This window comes from Pelophylax lessonae (assembly GCF_965119305.1).
Source record: "Pelophylax lessonae genome assembly, chromosome: 10".
NCBI classification, from domain to species: Eukaryota; Metazoa; Chordata; class Amphibia; order Anura; family Ranidae; genus Pelophylax; species Pelophylax lessonae.
Window position 1 is genome coordinate 18,850,419 of NC_138777.1, and position 18,144 is coordinate 18,868,562.

Genomic DNA, 18,144 nt, shown 5'->3' on the forward strand with positions numbered 1-18,144 from the left:
AGGCCGAGGGGGAAGATCCACTATACCCGCCCCCCCAGCAGCTTCCGCTAGTCTGGAGGATCTACGCACAGTAGATGTAGGAACAACAGGAGGGACAGACTCAGGGACCACATCACTAGGGGAAACAAAATCTGACACAATAGACACAGGAAGGACAGACTCAGGGACCACCTCACTAGGGGAAACAGAATCTGACACAACAGACACAGGAGGGGCAACAACAATTTCCTCTCTAACTTCAGCTGCTTCATCTTCTTTATCAAGCCTCTGCAGCTCAGTCTCCAATCCTGGCAAGTTATGCAGTGCCTCTGGGCACTGGCTATATGGATGACCCAGCTGCTGGCACAAATTGCACCGAATCTGGGTGCATTCTCTGGCCAAATGGCCTAAATCCTGGCACAGTGAGCACTTCTTGTGGGTGCAGGACGATGCAAAGTGGCCTTTATCACCACATTTATTACATACCTTAGGCTGACCTTGGTAGAAAATGGTCAGCCTATCCCTACCCAGAAAGGCTGAGCAGGGAAGGTGCTGAACTACATCGCCCAGCACCCCCAATTTTAGTGACACTGTCCAGGCCCCTGTCCATATCCCATGCTCATCAAGTACCTTCCGCAGTGGAGTGAGGACCTCGCCATATCGGCGTAGCCATACTAATAAATCAGCCTCTGGTATGGATTCGTTACGCACCAAGATGGTCACCGACTTTATCAGAGGCTGTCTTGAAATCACCTTTGGCACCAAACCACTCCACTGCTGAAGGCCCTTGCACCTCCTAAATCTCTCCCAAAAGAGATCCAAACTCTCAGGTTTCACAAACGACAAATCAAATTCATAACTTCCCACCGGGCAAATCAAAGCAAAAATGTCACAGGCTTTAAACCCCATTTCCAAGACCAACTCGGCCACTCTCCCCCTTACTGGCGGCGTTCCATCGCCCTCCCACCGCAACTGAACCACATTCCTCCTCCTATACCCACTAACCAACCCCCCAACAAACCTCCTTGAATTGCGATTACTAACCAAATCCCCACCACCCACCCTGGTGCGACTCCCCAAAGCTGAAGCATAGCTTCCAACATTCCTCCCAGCAGAAAATCCATCAGTTTGTTTTGAAACATCCGACACAGACATAACAGATAACGATTGTACAGATCCGGGATTGATCTGTACAATCGATAAATCTTTCCTCTGCTGAGCAGGGGGAGAAATGTCATTTCTATTTTTCCCAGCAATATTATCCCCTTCACCACCACCCACCACATTCATTGCTTTATGATTATTGTCATTTTTAATACTTGCTGGGATATTTGTTGTCTTCACAGCAGAATCCATAGTTGGTGCTGCACTGGTAAGAGTTTCAGCTGTCATCTTCTCTTCCACTGGGACAGGGTTTTCAGCTGTGGAAATGGAATTCAGTTCTAGCACAGCAGCAGGTAAAACACTGCAGGTAACTTCCATGGCTGCTTCCATTCCAAAAACAGCAGCATGCTGATCCCCTCCCCCACCAGCAATCAGCCCTGAAACACTGGGAAGCTCTGGTGAAAGTGAAACAGACTCCTTGGAGCTGGCAGCCATTTTGCTTTCAGAGGGACTACTGGTCTCAGCCAGACCAGCAAAATCCATGTCTGGGGTGTCAGATGCAGGTCCATCCACATTCACCTGATGGTCCGGGGATTTCACGGTCAGGGATTTTCCCTGCATGTCTGTACTGGTTGTGTTCACAGCAGAATCTCCAATAGGTAGCTGTAGGCAAAGCTCCTTCTCACCTGGGACACCATCCACAACAGCAGGTGGGGCAGACATGTTGGATGGCAGCATGGTATACTGGGATTTCTCCACCAGTACTGGCTTTGCTGGTTTGTATCTCCTCTGCCCATCCACAGGGATTTCTGATGGATCATCAGTGAATGCAAACTTATCTGCTCTCAGGGGGGACTCCATCTCCTGGATAAATGTCAGGGATCCATGCCCACTCTCAACCCCCTGGCTGGTTGCCGCTGGCGATTCCCAGTTCTGGCATGGGGGGAGAGGTGCAGAGGCAGATGGAGCCTGGTCATCCATTAACTGAGGCTGCTGATCCACAGAACTTGCTGATGCTTGGCTGGCAAATCTCCTCTCATTATCAAATTTTTCTTTAAACACTCCGCTTCTATCTTTCAACTTTTCCAGTAATAAAGATTGTTTCTTTACCTTATCTTCCAATTCCTGTAGCTCAGGCTTCATGGCTGTGCGATTTTTACTCCAGGCCTGGCAGTATTTGGCTCTGAAGGATTTATGTTCAGCCTTCAAAACTTTAAGTTTTTCTTCAGCTCTCCCAATCGCCCTAAAACGATTGATAACCTTCTGGCTGAAGACATCCGCATTCTCACCAGGGCCTGGACCCACAGACAGGTCCTCCACCTCCTCCTCACTAGGCCCCGTGTCATCAGGGGGATCCCTCCCAGGGCCTCCCCCAGGATCAGGCATTGTTCCTGGGCCAAGCTAGCAAGCAAGGCCCAGGCTTGAAAAGGGCTGGTTCTCTGAGAGAGCTCTTTGGGTGTGTCCTCCTCCTTCTTCCCACTGACCACCAATGTAAGGAGCATTCTTCCCACTGACCACCAGTGTAAGGAACATTCTTCCCCCTGACCACCAATGTAAGGAGCATTCTTGCCACTGACCACCAATGTAAGGAACATTCTTCCCACTGACCACCAATGTAAGGAGCATTCTTCCCACTGACCACCAGTGTAAGGAACATTCTTCCCACTGACCACCAATGTAAGGAACATTCTTCCCACTGATCACCAATGTAAGGAACATTCTTCCCACTGACCACCAATGTAAGGAACATTCTTCCCACTGACCACCAATGTAAGGAACATTCTTCCCCCTAACCACCAATGTAAGGAACATTCTTCCCACTGACCACCAATGTAAGGAACATTCTTATCACTGACCACCAATGTAAAGAGCATTCTTCCCACTGTCCACCAATGTAGGGAGCATTCTTTCTGATGACCACCAATGTATGGGACATTCTTCCCACCGGCCACCACTGTAAGGGCAATTTTTCAAACTGACCGCCATTATTAAGGATAGTCTTCCTACTGGTCATCAATGTAAAAGGACATTTTTCCCATTGACCACCGATGTAAGAGGTGTTTTTCCCACTGACAACCAATATAATGGACATTTATCCAAGTTGATAAGAATAGCATGCCTAATGCACGCTACCAACAGCGCTTGCACCAAAACTAATAAGTGAAAAAAACTGTGTATATACAGTATATATATATAATTCCTAAAGGATACAAATTTACCCTTCATGCATATCCATATGCCCAATCAATATAACAAAAAACACAACCATATGTGAAAATATATATCAACAACAGTGCATTAGTGCCAGTCCAAAATAACCATAGAAAAGATAAAGTGATACGTGAAATTCAAAAAAGTAGGGAGTTGATAAGCTGTCTGCCAGATTTCTTCCCGGTAGATGGTATATAGCAGTTGATATAAGCCTCCCCCCCCCCCCCCCCCCGTGGTCAGAGAAATAGATAGATTGCCAACTCACCAGATGTAGTTGGTCTTACTTGCTTATATATATACTAGCAATAGGATCAAAATAGGCTTGTATGGTCACCTTGACCAGGCAGAGGTATTCCCAAATCGATCCTGCTGCTTCCTTGGCTAGTGGTCCAAAGTGTATATATTATGCAGAGACAAGAAAGGAGATCGGGCTCCACATGGGGAAATACCATATATAATTTTATTGCCCGAACACGGGCTAAACTGCTGAATTACAAGCACAAAGACAAAAATGTTATGAGGCCACTCATAATCCTCATGCGGTTCCCCGCAAGTGTTCCAGAGAACAGGACTATAGGCGGTACGCAGCAGATAGCGGCGTGCGTTCCAACCTCGCCGTGTGACATCAAAGCGTGCGTTTTTAACTTACGTGTTTCGTCATCAAGTGTGACGTCTTCAGAGATTCACATTGATAATCTTTTTGGCGCGAGTGGTTTATTTTTCATTCATTTATCCAAGTTGTCACCAGTGTAAGGAGCATTCTTCCCACTGATCACCAATGTAAGGAACATTCTTCCCACTGATCACCAATGTAAGGAACATTCTTCCCACTGGCTCTCAATGTAAGGGGCATTCTTCCCACTGACCACCTACCAGACCCTTGAGGTCTAGTATAAAAAAAATGTGTGAGAGTCTTTAATGGATATTAAAACCGAATCGCATGAGAAAATTAAGAAAGCATGAGGCCCACCACAAAATCCATACTAGACCCTTATCTGAGCATGCAGCCTGGCATGCCAAGAAAGGTAGTGGTGGAAGGGTGATGGGAGGCCACATGCTCTCAACGTGGTAGGGTACCTTGCCAGAGGAAGGGTCTTGTATAGAGTGTTGGATTGATCTCATACCATTTTCTTTTTTTATTGGTAGGATTCCCCTTAAAGTTCATACTAGACCTGAAAACCCTGCTATGAATTATGGGTCAATTCCCATGCAGTTATATTTTTACATTTTCCTCAGCTCCTTTGTTTACATGGCTACGGAATCTCTTTAACCAATACCAGACCCTTATCCTAGATAATAGATGTTATTGGGTGACCCCTACACTCGCCGACAAAGCACCTTTTGCCATGTTGATGAGGACGAGGGCCTTTTCCCAACAACCTAGCCCGCTGGTTGTAGAGGGTCTGTGGGTGGGGGGCTTATCGGAATCTGGAAGCCTCCTTTGACAATAAGTAAGGGAACCAAGACACCCCCCCCCCCCAATGTGAATAAGTAAGGGATGCTTATTCACAAAAAAAAATTTATAAACACACAGATGCAATTTTTGACAAGTCCCTGAGGTGTCATCGGCAATATAAGGGAAGAGCCAGGAATAGTGGTGACATCATTGCCCAAATATGGCCATGAGTTGTAGATACAGAAGGAGCAATGGCGGCCTCTATAGTTTTTGTGTGCCCCAACTCCTGCTACTGCCTTCTCCATAATACTCTTAGACATTAGACAGGGCACCTGAGCTTGGGAGAACCTAATGGGGAGGTCTCAATATTAGAGCCCCTAGGAGACATCAGAAATCACTGGATGATTAAATATTCTTTATCTTCTAAAAAAAAAATATTATATGGATAACCATCATTTGTGTAGTGTTTCTGAGACATTCATGTAGACTTATAAACTTACCTTTGTTTGTTGTTTTCCGCAGGCTTGCTGATGTTCGCCATCACTCACATCCTTTATTCCTCCGCCTTCGGAATGAAGCCTCTGGACCTCCGCACCGGAGCCGTGATAGCCCTAATATCCAGCTTCTTGTATAGCCTGCTGTACATCTACCTCACTGGCCCCTTCGTATACTTGGTGGCGGCCTACACGGCCCTAATAGCCTTCATGGGCTGGCGAGCCATCGCCGGGGTCCAACTTTGCAATGACCTTTGGACATGGACCAAGCTATCGGGCTGCATCGGCGCAGTTCTTTTCATCGTGTCCGACCTGACCATCGCCGTCAACAAGTTCTGCTTCCCCGTCCCTTGCTCTCGAGCCATCATCATGGCCACGTATTACGCAGCGCAGATGCTGATCTCTCTGTCGGCAGTTGAATGCAGGGACGAAGATGATTATCAAAAGAAAAAGTAAGAAAGAACAGAAAGTACTGAACTATTTTGGAAACATGGATACCCTTTCCCTCTCGCAAAGGGATCTTGTCGTCTCCAGTGCATCGTGATTTTGCTTCTTTGAAGCTTTGCTGGCACCCTTTAAACTTGGTTTTTGTCGGTGACGCAGCGCCATGGCCGCTAAAAGGACAGGGTGGCCTGCTCATTGCATCGCTTCAGGCTGGGTCAATGTTGAAGCTTTTCTGAACTGTTTTGTACATCATGCACAACCTATAAATTGTCATGTCTATTTCGGAGGGCTTGCTACAGCAACCTAAGCACCTGAAGATCCCGTGATGTCCGGATATCATGAAACTGAGCTTTCACCCATCTATCTTTTTTATAGAAAGAAGCTCTTGGCTCGCAAAATAATGGCATGCGCTGGCGCTCCCAAAAATATTTTAATGGTAGATCGCTGGTCCCCTTGCATCCCCGGTTTTGTAGTCTCTGGTGTCTAGAGATGGAGTAGAGTGGTAGGACCTCATATAGAACTCAAGAAAGAGTTTAAGGGAACATACGAGGAAGGAAATAGTGGAAATAATGGAGCTGCAACTTCATCCTGACTTTGCTACCTACTAACTTGGAAGTCTAAAAATTCTAAATTCCCATTTGCCATACTGATTCAGGTCAATGACTCACTTGGTAGTGAACTGAGGAGGTTGACTGACCCTTGGGCCCACCCTTTAAAATCAAGTGAGAACTGGCAGATTCCATCCTTCTGTCAAAGGTTTCCCTTTATTTTTAGCATCTTGTAGTTACATAATATCAGGTTTCGTACACACAATTCATTTTTTATTGATTGCGAACTGCAAAAACACAAGGTCACAAATTGCAAATCAGTTTCATGCACCTGTTAGAAGTGTTGATAGGGGAAGGGATACTGCAGAGTGGAGTTGCATTGTGTGTGATGGCTACAATCAGGGGCTGACTGGCAACTTTCGGCCCAGGGGGCAAGTACAAACCAGAGGCCCATGGTGCAGCAACTCGGCCCCCCTCCCACTCTACTTCTTCCCAGCCTCCTCTTGACCCCTATTCGAGGCTGAAGCTCTGCTCCAGGTACTCTCTATTCACTGGCCGAATCTGGGTTCCCGACCTGGCCAGCAGGGGGCAGTTGGGGGGAGCTGGGCAGCTTGATCGGGGCTGCCTGGGGGAGTAGAGTCTCCAGTGGGGCATGGAACCGGTCTCTGCTCAGACACAGTTTACACCATCCATGCTGGGGGGGAGGCCTACGCTCTGTCCTCGTCTTCATCCCGCACTCAGTAGGTCAGCAGTGGAGACTTTTTACTTCTCTTCACAAGGCATGTCTGTGGCAGAAGTGGTGCAGCCTTTTTGTAGGGCATCAGAGCGGCCTGGGGGGGGGGGGGCAATTGCCCCCCTGCCCCCTGGCCCATTCCTCCCCTGGTTACAATGGTGTCTGGAATTCAAGAAAGGTGAAGTTGCCTGACTTCCTTCCACAGACCTAGAACCTTTGTGGATTAATGTATCTTCCAAATGGGCATCCAAAACCTAGGGCAAGTAAAAAGTTGTTTACTTTATTGGCATTTCCATTCTCCCTGAGCAATCCTTTTAAGCGCAGGTGGTTGCTTAAAATAGATATTTGAATAATTTTGGATGGATGTCTGTGGGTGGTTTTGAGTGGTCACCAGTGGATCAAATCACCTGCTGAGTTCTAATATCTCTAAGTAGTGAGATTCCTTCATAGAAGTTTGTGTTTCTGACCCTCCCGCAAGGCCAAGGTGAAGGTGTCTCTCCTAACCTTACATTTTTAAAGTCATTGAGGACCATGAAAACCCTCATTTTTAATGACCAGTGTGCTTGGCTAGATAGAAGATTCTAGTGAAGATGTACGTATAATGCCAGCAAGTTATTCAGCCATTATTAAATTCATGCATAATTAAAATAAACAATTTAGGTTTTGTTAGCTTTTAAGCAATGCTATAAAAACACTCAAGTAAAGAAGGACCTTCGATCACCCCTTATTGCTACAAATATGGCCTCCTTTCTTGAGGGACCCTATTGTATGACAAACCTTACACAGAGTTGAAGATTACTCAGGTGTTCATTGGAGGACACAGCATTAAATATTCTTCTACCTGTAAAATGTTCTGCCACCTGCAGTATGTTTGGACACTAAGCAAAAGGGGCCTGCCCCCTGCTGGCTATACCCCCAAGGATGCTTAGGGCACAGCTTCCTCCTCTTTTTTAGATTGACCTTTTATTGTTCAAATGAGTAAGAGCCCCACTCCAAGGTCTGCTCTTTCAAGCATTTATTTAGCCATCATACTGTAGCTGCGTCCATGATGTCTCCATCCAAAGGCAACCGCTTCTAAATGCATTTCACCAAAATTGGCTTGATCAAAAGGGGATCCTGGTGATCAAGCCAATGTTGGTGAAACGCATTCAGGAGTGGTGGTCTTTAGATGGGGACATTATGGAAGCAGCTATACAGGGCTTTTTTTCAGCGGGAACGAGGGGGAACGCAGTTCTGGCACCTCCAACACTGACTGTATGTAATGGCAAGGGGTGCTGGGATGTGATGCAGGGTCTATTGATGCTGGCTGCTGGGCAATCTATTCCAGCTGGAGGGGATCTCTTTTTGCATTGATGGTCTATTGCCACCAAGGAGGTCTATTGTTGCTAGTGGGGAACCTACTGTTGCTGGGGGTGGGTCGGTCTTATATTGCTGGGCGGTGAGTTGTTGCTGGGAGAGATCTACTGAGAGGGAGGGCGTCTATTGTTGCTGATTTGGGGGAAATCTGTTGTTGCCACTGAAAGTCTTTTATTGCTGGGGGGAATCATTTTGTTGTGGGTGGTCCATTTTTGTTAGGAGGATCTGATGGGGGGGGGGGGGGGTTGGACTGCAGGGGATCTATTTTACTGGTTTTCTTGTTATCATTACCAGACTCCATACAAATTACTTAGCACCATAAAATGATATGTGATTCTGGGATTCTTGGAGGTGGGTAGGGGGTGGAACCAAGGAATGGTGCTCGGAGGTGGGTAGGGGCGGAGCAAAGGGCTGACTCGGAAAGAAGGAGTTCCTGCACCTATTCTCTGAGAAAAAAAGCCCTGCAGCTATATATTGCTGATGGCTAAATAAATGCTTTGAAGAGCAGACATTGGAGTGTGGCTCTTACTCATTTCAAAGGTGAGTGGAGATTGGCTTCCTGAGCCGCCACCTTGGCTATCTGAAGACAGTGAGAGGCGTAGGTCTGAAGCAGTGCTGTGGGAAGCAGTATAGCAACAGGGAAAGGAAAATTCAGTTCTATGTCCTCCAACTAACTACTGGAGAAAAAGATTTTTTACAGAATGCTGTTTTTCCATCAAATCTCACCTCTGGTAAAATAGTTACCAAATATATCTGGTGCTGTTTCTGGTGCTTTTTCTGTTCCCAAGACTGGGATATGCGATTGATAATTCTTGCTCAGGTGCTTGGACCCATATGTTGTGAATTGCGGGAGTTAGGCTAAGTGTGTAACCATCAGACATATTTAGGACCCGTTATCTAGGCATTTCAGAAGCTTTAGTAGAAATCAACCCAGGAGTCTCCCCAGGACCTGATAAATGCCCACTAAAGCTTCATAGGAAAAAAAAATAACACGTCTTTTGGGTTCAACCACTAAACAAAACTAAATAACCTTAACGTCTGCATTCTAAGAACCCTAAAAAGCAGTTGATCCAGAGCAAGGCAAAAAATAAAAGCCTTTGAAAGCATGGTCCATTTTATTCCAAATGGGGAAAAAAATCCTTCTTGATATCCAAATCAATTGGATAATACTCAAATCAACATCCAGCATCAACAGTGTTATTTCTTATTTTTAGCCAGTTATATTTTGTATATATAGAGCCGGTTCACACTGAGGCGATCCGACTTCGAGGGGCGACCTGTGTGCACCGCGACTTCGGCGCGACTTGCAGGGACTTCACATAATGGAAGTCAATGCAAGTCGCTCCCAGGTCGCCCCAAAGTAGTACAGGACCCTTTTTCTAAGTCGGAGTGACTTGTTTCGCTCCTATTAGAACGGGTCCTGTGCTAATCAATGGCGAGCGACCGAGCGCGACTTGTCAGGTTGACAAGTCGCCTGACAAGTCGTGCTAGTCTGAATGGGGTCTTAGAGACCTATTCAGCCCCTTTTTGGAACAATTTACATCAGTCTTTCTCAAACATTGTACCCTAGAGGAACCTCTAAAATAATTTTCAGCCTTTGGGGAACCCTTACTTAGACCAATTTATTTGGTATCAGTGGCAAAAATACCCCTTACAGGTATGTTGTTGGTCAATGGAAAGATATTTGGGATTTTGTGCTGCTGGCTTTGGTACGATTAAATGGGAGGTCAATCAAAGCTCAAGGAACCCCTAGAAACCTCTGAAAGAACCCTAGGGTTCCACAGAACCCTGGTTGAGAATGGCTGATCTACGGACTTGGCTAAGCCTAGCTCTTGTGAAAGTCTGATCCATGTTAAAGTTCTTAATTACCTTAAAGTGAACAACTTCGTACCAAGCTCACTATTCTAGACTAGGGTTCCATAGAACCCCGGTTGAGAATTCAGCCCCTTTTGGAGCAATATACTGAACATCAGTCTTTCTCAAACATTTTACCCCAGATTAAACCCTAGGCCTCGGGGAACCCATACTAAGACCAATTTATTAGGTATCAATGGCAAAAATGCCTCTTACATTGGTGTTCAATGGAAAGATAATGTGGAACCCCTAGCAACCTCGGGGGAACCCTTGCTAAGTCATATTTATTAGGTATCAATGGGAAAAACGCCTCTTACATTGTTGGTCAATGGAAAGATAATGTGCCTCTGGCTTTGCCAGGTGGCGTGGGTACTATTAAATGGGAGATCAATCAGACAAAGCTCAAGGAACCCCTAACCACCTCCGGAAGAACCCTAGGGTTCCAGAGAACCCTGGTTGAGAATCTCCAGAGTTGGCTAAGGTTCTGGGCTAGTTCCAGCCTTCTTTTAAATGCTGAGGCATAAAACTTACAGATATGCAGTGTTCAACAGCTAAGTTGGGAGAGTTGATCTCTGAAGATGATTCAGTGCTATGATGGGAGTACAGAGCAAGCACAACAATGCATCCATATGCATCCCCTGTGCTTGGTCATGGGACTTCACTGATCAAATGACCAAGTTAAGGGTAAAGAAGCATTCAAGTGAATGGATAAAGAAGTATCTCAGTGTGCTTTGCAGGCCCTGAAAATTTCCACTATGAATCTTACAGCTCTACCAGCCCACTTTTTATGCTTGGGCAGTTAAGGGTGGCTGAAGCCCACTTTCTGATACAAACTCTATGCCTGCCCCTTGCAGGAGGTCCTAGAAAGAGTAGTTTGGACTGAGAAGGAGATAGAAACCCTTTCCCTGATATAAACCCTGTGCTTGCCACTTGGAGATGTCTTAGGAAGGTTAGTAGAGACTAAGGATACAATCTCTTAGCCTGTTCCTTGGGAGAGGTCCTAGGAAAAGTAGTTGAGACTGAAGAGAAGACAGGAGCCCTTTTCCTTATACAATCCCTTTGTTCCTTGGGGGAGGTCCTAGGAAAAGTAGTTGCGACTGAGGAGAAAACAGGAACCACTTTACTGATACAATCCCCTTGCCTGTTCCTTGGGGGAAGTTCTAGAAAAAGTAGTTTAGACTGAGGAGAAGACAGGAACCCTTTGCCTGTTCCTTGGGGGAGTTCCTAGGAAAACTAATTGAGACTGAGGAGAAGACAGGAACCCATTAACTGATACAATCCCCTTGCATGTTCCTTGGGGGAAGTTCTAGAAAAAGTAGTTTAGACTGAGGAGAAGACAGGAACCCTTTGCCTGTTCCTTGGGGGAGTTCCTAGGAAAACTAATTGAGACTGAGGAGAAGACAGGAATCCCTTTCCTGATATAATCCCTTTGCATGTTCCTTGAGGGAGGTCCTAGGAAAAGTAATTAAGGCTGAGGAGAAGACTGGAACCCTTTTCCTGATCCAAACCCTGTGCCTCTTGCTTGGAGCAGGTCTTGGAAAGATGAATAGGGACTGAGCCTGAGATGGGAACCCACTTCTTAATACATTTCCTGATTCTGCTTCTTGGGTAAAGTCCAAAGAGGGATAGTAGGGACTGACCCGTTCTTTTGTCAGTATTGATGCCGTGTTTTATTATGTGTATGACCTATGATGATATAAGTTCATATTGCAACCATTAGCTGGTGGATCTAGGCACACTTAGACAGAGCCAGGCACAACCTTACAAATTATATGTACAAAGCTTGGGTCTGTTCCACCAACAACTGAAATGACTGCAGTATTTTTATTAACCCCATTCCTCAACATAGCAGAAATATTTTTTGTAACTTATCTTGAAACTGTGTAATATTTCAAGCATAAGGTCTTACCTTTACTATTGGTCCAGTGGGGATTATAGAGTTGGGGACCAGGGACTTGTATTTTGTGGAAATTACGGATCCCTCTTCTTTAAATGTCTGCGAGAACAGCTGCCAGTAATTTGAGTAGGTGTCACATTTTACAAAGACTTCTACGTGGGTGACACTTTAAGATGAATAGTGGGAGGAGAAAGCTGTAGGTCCAGAAATTGCTCAGAGTGAGGAGTTTGAAGCAAAAGGAATGGGTGACTCAAGACGTTGAGCTGAAAGCAAGTCTCAGACAATGCTCCACTTTCTTATGGCGCTTTTCCACTGCATGGAACCGAACGGTTCGGCTTGCTTTTGTGCTTTTCCACTACTGGTACTGCATGGTACGGTGTTGGAACGGTTCGGTACAGTACGGTACGGCGGCGCTTTTCCACTGCATGGAACCGAACGGTACGGCTCTCGAAAACAGTACCACCTCGATTGTGGTTCCAAGAGGTACCATACCCGGTACCATATCCCACAATCCTTTGCATGCAGTCACTACTAGCCACTGATTGGTCAGAGAATCGTTGTTATCCCACCCACTTAACTTTAGTACTACTTTAGTGGAAAAGCATACCAAACCGTACCGAACCATTCCAACACCGTACCATGCGGTACCAGCAGTGGAAAAGCAAACCGGGCAAAGCAGGGCCGAGTAGAGCCGAGCCGGTACTTGCAGTGGAAAAGTGCCAATAGGCTCCATACTTCACACATGAGCATTGAGTTGGTCAATTGACTTAAATTTATATAGCCCCGAGTGGATGGTAGAGGCTTGACTCTCCCATTGGATTCTTATACCTGAGGACTCAGGCAAGCCATGTTGTACAGAATGGTTTGGGAAGCTCCTGGGAGCCCTGGCTGACAAGACGCTGAGGCCAAAACAGCCTGAGCCACTTCTTCTAAAAAGTCTAAAAGAGACACTGAGGGCTTGTTCACACCAGTGGCCGTGTGTTGTGGTATTGTGCCCATTACCACATGCTTTAACACAACAGGCAGCAATGCATGGTAAAAGCATTAGCGCAATGCCATTTCATCCTAATGGCACCCCAATGCACTTTGCTGATGGACATGTGTTGCAACACAGGGAAAGGCAAGGCACCACTATGTACGCTAAAACGTTGCCTTACAGTGCACCACAGTGCATATCTGATGGCAAGGTGCATTAGGGTGCCATTGGGGTGTCATTCAAATACCAAAATGCCATAGTGTGAATGGGCCCTTAGAGGTCTATTTATAATATTGTTCACACAACTTGAATGCAATTAGAAAAATGTGTGAAAGTTGTGTGAAAATATAAATAGATTCCTAAGATAGAAGGGGGCAGCTGGGGACACCGGCAGTCAAGCTAAAGGTGCTCATATATAGCAAAAATAGCCATTGGAACCCCCTTTGGTCTCTTTTACCGATAAGCCGTTGGGAACAATAACTGCCAAAAATAACACTGAAATTCGGCACGGGGCATCCGAATTGATGAAATTCATTATCAGTTTTATGTCATCCAAGTATCATGATCAACTCTATTGGCAATATCCACACTATGGCATTGCGGTAATGTGCACGTTACGGCGTGCTTTACTGCAACATATGGCAACACACGTTAAATGCATTGGAGTAATACCGTGCTATTAAATTAGTGCCCCAATGCACCTTGCCGATGTGCTGCCAAAAAAATGGCGCATGCACCATTTTTATGGCAGTGCATGACACTACAACACATGGTATTGTGACTGCAAGGTGCATTGGAGTGCCATTCAAATAAATGCCACTGCATCCCACCAACAAACTTTACATGTCTTACCTCAACACCATGGTGTGAACGGGCCCTATAAAAAGACAATAGTCACAATGGGCCCCTAAGAAGTCATTGGGTGGTTCATCCTCCAGCATCCCTCAAATTCTATTTCGAATGACCAACCAAAACCATTTACAATGCTTTTATTTTCTTCCTGATATTTTATCTTTTTGTTACTTTTTTTATTATGTAACTTTGGTGCAATCATTGATTTGTTTTCTAAACTTTATTGAAATATTTTGATTTTCTTCTTCTTATATTTTATTTAAGATTGGCTTTTCTAGAACCATGTACTGTATAGGAATGTGCGATAACTTCATATTCAATAGTGTTCAACCTTTAGGGTTTTAGGACTATTACTATATGTATGGGAATGAGCTGTATTTACACCTTTCTTTTATGATGAGTTTAATCCAGGGGTCTCCAAACGTTCTAAACAAAGGGCCAGTTTACTTTTCTATAGACTTTAGTTGGGACTCGACTGTGGCCATTGGAAGTAGAAAACTTTCCGGCATCAGTGGGAGTAAAGAAATGCCCCATCTTTGGTGTCAATGAGAGGAATTGTGCCCCATTGTTGGTGTCATTGGGTGAGAAGAATCATGCCCTGCCCTTGGTGTCATTGGGAGGAACTGTGCCCCATTGTTGGTGTCATTGGGTGAGAAGAATCATGCCCTGCCCTTGGTGTCAATGAGAGGAATTGTGCCCCATCGGTGGTGTCATTGGGTGAGAAGAATCATGCCCTGCCCTTGGTGTCATTGGGAGGAACTGTGCCCCATTGTTGGTGTCATTGGGTGAGAAGAATCATGCCCTGCCCTTGGTGTTATGGGAGGAACTGTGCCCCATCGTTGGTGTCATTGGGTGAGGAGAATCATGCCCTGCCCTTGGTGTCATTGGGAGGAACCGTGCCCCATTGTTGGTGTCATTGGGTGAGGAGAATCATGCCCTGCCCTTGGTGTCATTGGGAGGAACTGTGCCCATCATTGGTGTCATTGGGTGAAAAGAATCATGCCCTGCCCTTGGTGTCATTGGGAGGAACTGTGCCCCATTGTTGGTGTCATTGGGTGAGAAGAATCATGCCCTGCCCTCTGTGTCAATAAAAGTAATTGTGCCCCATCATTGGTGTCATTGGGTGAGAAGAATCATGCCCTGCCCTTGGTGTCATTGGGAGGAATTGTGCCCCATCATTGGGGTCATTGGGTGAGAAGAATCATGCCCTGCCCTTGGTGTCATTGGGAGGAACTGTGCCCCATCATTGGGGTCATTGGGTGAGAAGAATCATGCCCTGCCCTTGGTGTCATTGGGAGGAACTGTGCCCCATCATTGGGGTCATTGGGTGAGAAGAATCATGCCCTGCCCTTGGTGTCATTGGGAGGAATTGTGCCCCATCGTTGGTGTCATTGGGTGAGAAGACTCATGCCCTGCCCTTGGTGTCATTGAGAGGAATTGTGCCCCATTGTTGGTGTCATTGGGTGAGAAGACTCATGCCCTGCCCTTGGTGTCATTGGGAGGAACTGTGCACTATTGTTGGTGTCATTGGGAGGAATTGTGCCCCATCATTGGTGTCAGTGGGGGGGGGAATTATACCCCATTGTTGGTGTTGATGAACTTATTGCCCCAAGGGCTGGAAAAAGTAAGCAAAGGTCCTCAATCAGCCTCTGGACCGCAGTTTGGAAACCACTGGTTTATTCTCTGCTGACTGAATTTCCTCGCAGGATAAAGTTGGCAAATTTTCCGCCAGGCCTGTGTATTGCTTTACCTGAATGCCAAAATGATGTACATATTTCTTATTTCCCCTTTTTCAGAGATCTGCAATGTTATAAACTTACATCAAATCAATTGTTACAATGAAACTCAGTGTTGTCAGCAAGTATCATCATTTAGCCTCCGTTCTCACTGGTGCGACTTGTCAGGCAACTTGTGACACGTGAAGTGGCATGACAAGTCTAAAACCATGTATTTCAATGGCCACTGCTCTAATTGCAGCGACTCCAAAAAAAGGTTCCAGCACTAGTTGGATGCGACTTTGAGTGCCATAGTGAAAAGGCTGCATGAAAGTCGCACTGGTGAGAACGGAGCCTTAGGAATGATTGAGTAGCCGTCAATGTTGTTAAGCTGGTCTCAAGCTGATTGTACAATCTTCTTTTTGGGCTTCTTCACAGCAGGCGCGGTGCAGGAACGCGTGCAAAATAATGCACAAAAATGCGTTGCTTTTTTGCAGACATGTAAGGGCCCCATTCGTTCTTAATGACCCCCCCCCCCCCCCGCCCCCCACGCATCTAGTAAACATGCGCATGTTTGATCAGAGAAGGAATTGATAATTTATCTAAGCGTTTATGTCCAACTATAAGGGCTTGTTCACAGCAGGGGGTGCACTTACTTTTGTTGTTCATCTCGACAGATTGTTTTTTAACCACAAATTTACTGCGGCAGGCTGGCTTGGCTATGCGAAACGACGTAACCTTACGTCAGTCGCACGCGTGGTGCTGGGGGCGCGCTCCCACCCCCACTATATAAGATAGGGCCAGGGACTATTCATAGGATTCAGATATATTGGGCAGACTAGATGGGCCAAATGGTTCTTATCTGCCGACACATTCTATGTTTCTAGGCAGTGGGGATGCTGATCCCTGGGACCTGTGGCCGCGATTGCCGCCGAGCACCGCGATCGCTCCCCGCTGAGAGAGAAGGACGGTCTGCTGTTGTAAACACAGCCGACCGTTCTACTAACTGGAATGACCACAGAGTGCCTGTGATCCTTCTATATAGGATCACAGGACTCTATGGTCATTTCACAAGCCCATCCCCCACACAGTTAGTAAACACTCCCCTAGGCTCACACTTAACCTATTGATCACCCCTAGGTTAACCCCTTCCCTGCCAGTGTCATTACTACATTAACAGTGCATATTTTTTTAGCACTGATTACTGTAGTAATGTCACTGGTACCCCCAAAAAGTGTCAAAAATGTCAGTTAGGGGTCCGATCTGTCCGCCGCAATGTCGCAGTCCCGCTAAAAATCGCAGATCGCCGCCATTGCTATTAAACAAAATAAATAAATAAATAAAAATGACATAAATCTTTCCCGTAGTTTGTAGACGCGATAACTTTTGCGCAAACCAATCAAAATACGCTTATTGCGATTTTTTTTACCAAAAACATGTAGCAGAATACAAATTGGCCTAAAAGGATGAAAATTTTTGAATTTTAAATTTTGAATTTTGAATTTTAAAAATTGAATTTTAAAATTTGAATTTTAAATTTTGAATTTTGAATTTTAAAATTTGAATTTTAAATTTAGAATTTAAAATTTTAAATTTAGATTTTGAATTTTAAATTTATAATTTTAAAATTTGAATTTTAAAATTTGAAATTTGAATTTTAAAATTTGAATTTTAAAATTTGAATTTTTAAATTTTGAATTTTGAATTTGAAATTTTAAATTTAGAATTTAGAATTTAGAATTTTGAATTTAGAATTTTAATTTTGAATTTTAATTTTGAATTTTAATTTTGAATTTTAAATTTTACAATGCCAAATGCTCTCTGAAGTACCATCTGAACACAGATAGCTCTTCAGAGTGCACCTCACGTGTGAACGAACCCTGAGGCCTTGTTCAGGCTCGCGGTTGGAAGGCTTTAAAATGAATGGTTGAGTTGCGTTTTTAGCGTCCTCAGCTGCCCCTCCTTTGGCAGTGGAAGGGAGCGTTTACATGCCATGGCCGAAATGCTTAGCTTCACGTCTGCATCAAAAACTATCCGACATATTGCGAGTCAAGCAAAATCAGGAAGAGCCGCAAACGCCCCACAGCAGCCTGCAATGCACACGCGTTTGTTAGCTTAAAAACAGGTAGACACGTCACCTATTCACCTCCTGTCAGTCACCTCTGAAAAGCGATCTGAAGTAGGATTGCTCTTCAGAGTAGCGGAGGGTTTAGAAGCCGGTTTAAACCTGACCGAACACTACATGGCTGTTGATAAATCTCAAGAGGATTGTACAATCAGATTGTACGGTCAACTTAAAGTGGTTGTAAACCCTTACATATACCCAGTGAAGTGTCCGGCCTCAGGTGATACACAGAGACTAAACAAATCCTCCTGCTTAGGTTGTACCTGTTTATCTGCAGTCTTCTATTTTCTACAGCCGTTTAAAGTGCTGAATTATAAAGCTTGTCTGAGAGTTCCTGAAAAAAAGGGGGCAAAGATCTGAAGTCACACTCCGCAGAGCTCAGTGGGGAGAGCTCTGATCGCTGATTGGAGGGAAGGGTTACACCCCCCCCCCCTTCACACAGCACACAGGAACAGAGCTG

General features: G+C 45.3%; 1 protein-coding gene across 1 annotated transcript in view; it reads left to right on the forward strand.

The window, feature by feature from the left end:
- Nucleotides 1–6,237, forward strand: part of TMEM86A (transmembrane protein 86A) — a 64,038-nt gene extending 57,801 nt beyond the window's left edge. The window contains exon 3 of the mRNA XM_082269993.1: nucleotides 5,213–6,237. Coding sequence (XP_082126119.1) covers nucleotides 5,213–5,640 — 428 coding nt within the window. The 3' untranslated portion in view covers nucleotides 5,641–6,237. The remainder of the gene's footprint in view (nucleotides 1–5,212) is intronic.
- Nucleotides 6,238–18,144: the final 11,907 nt, after the last annotated feature.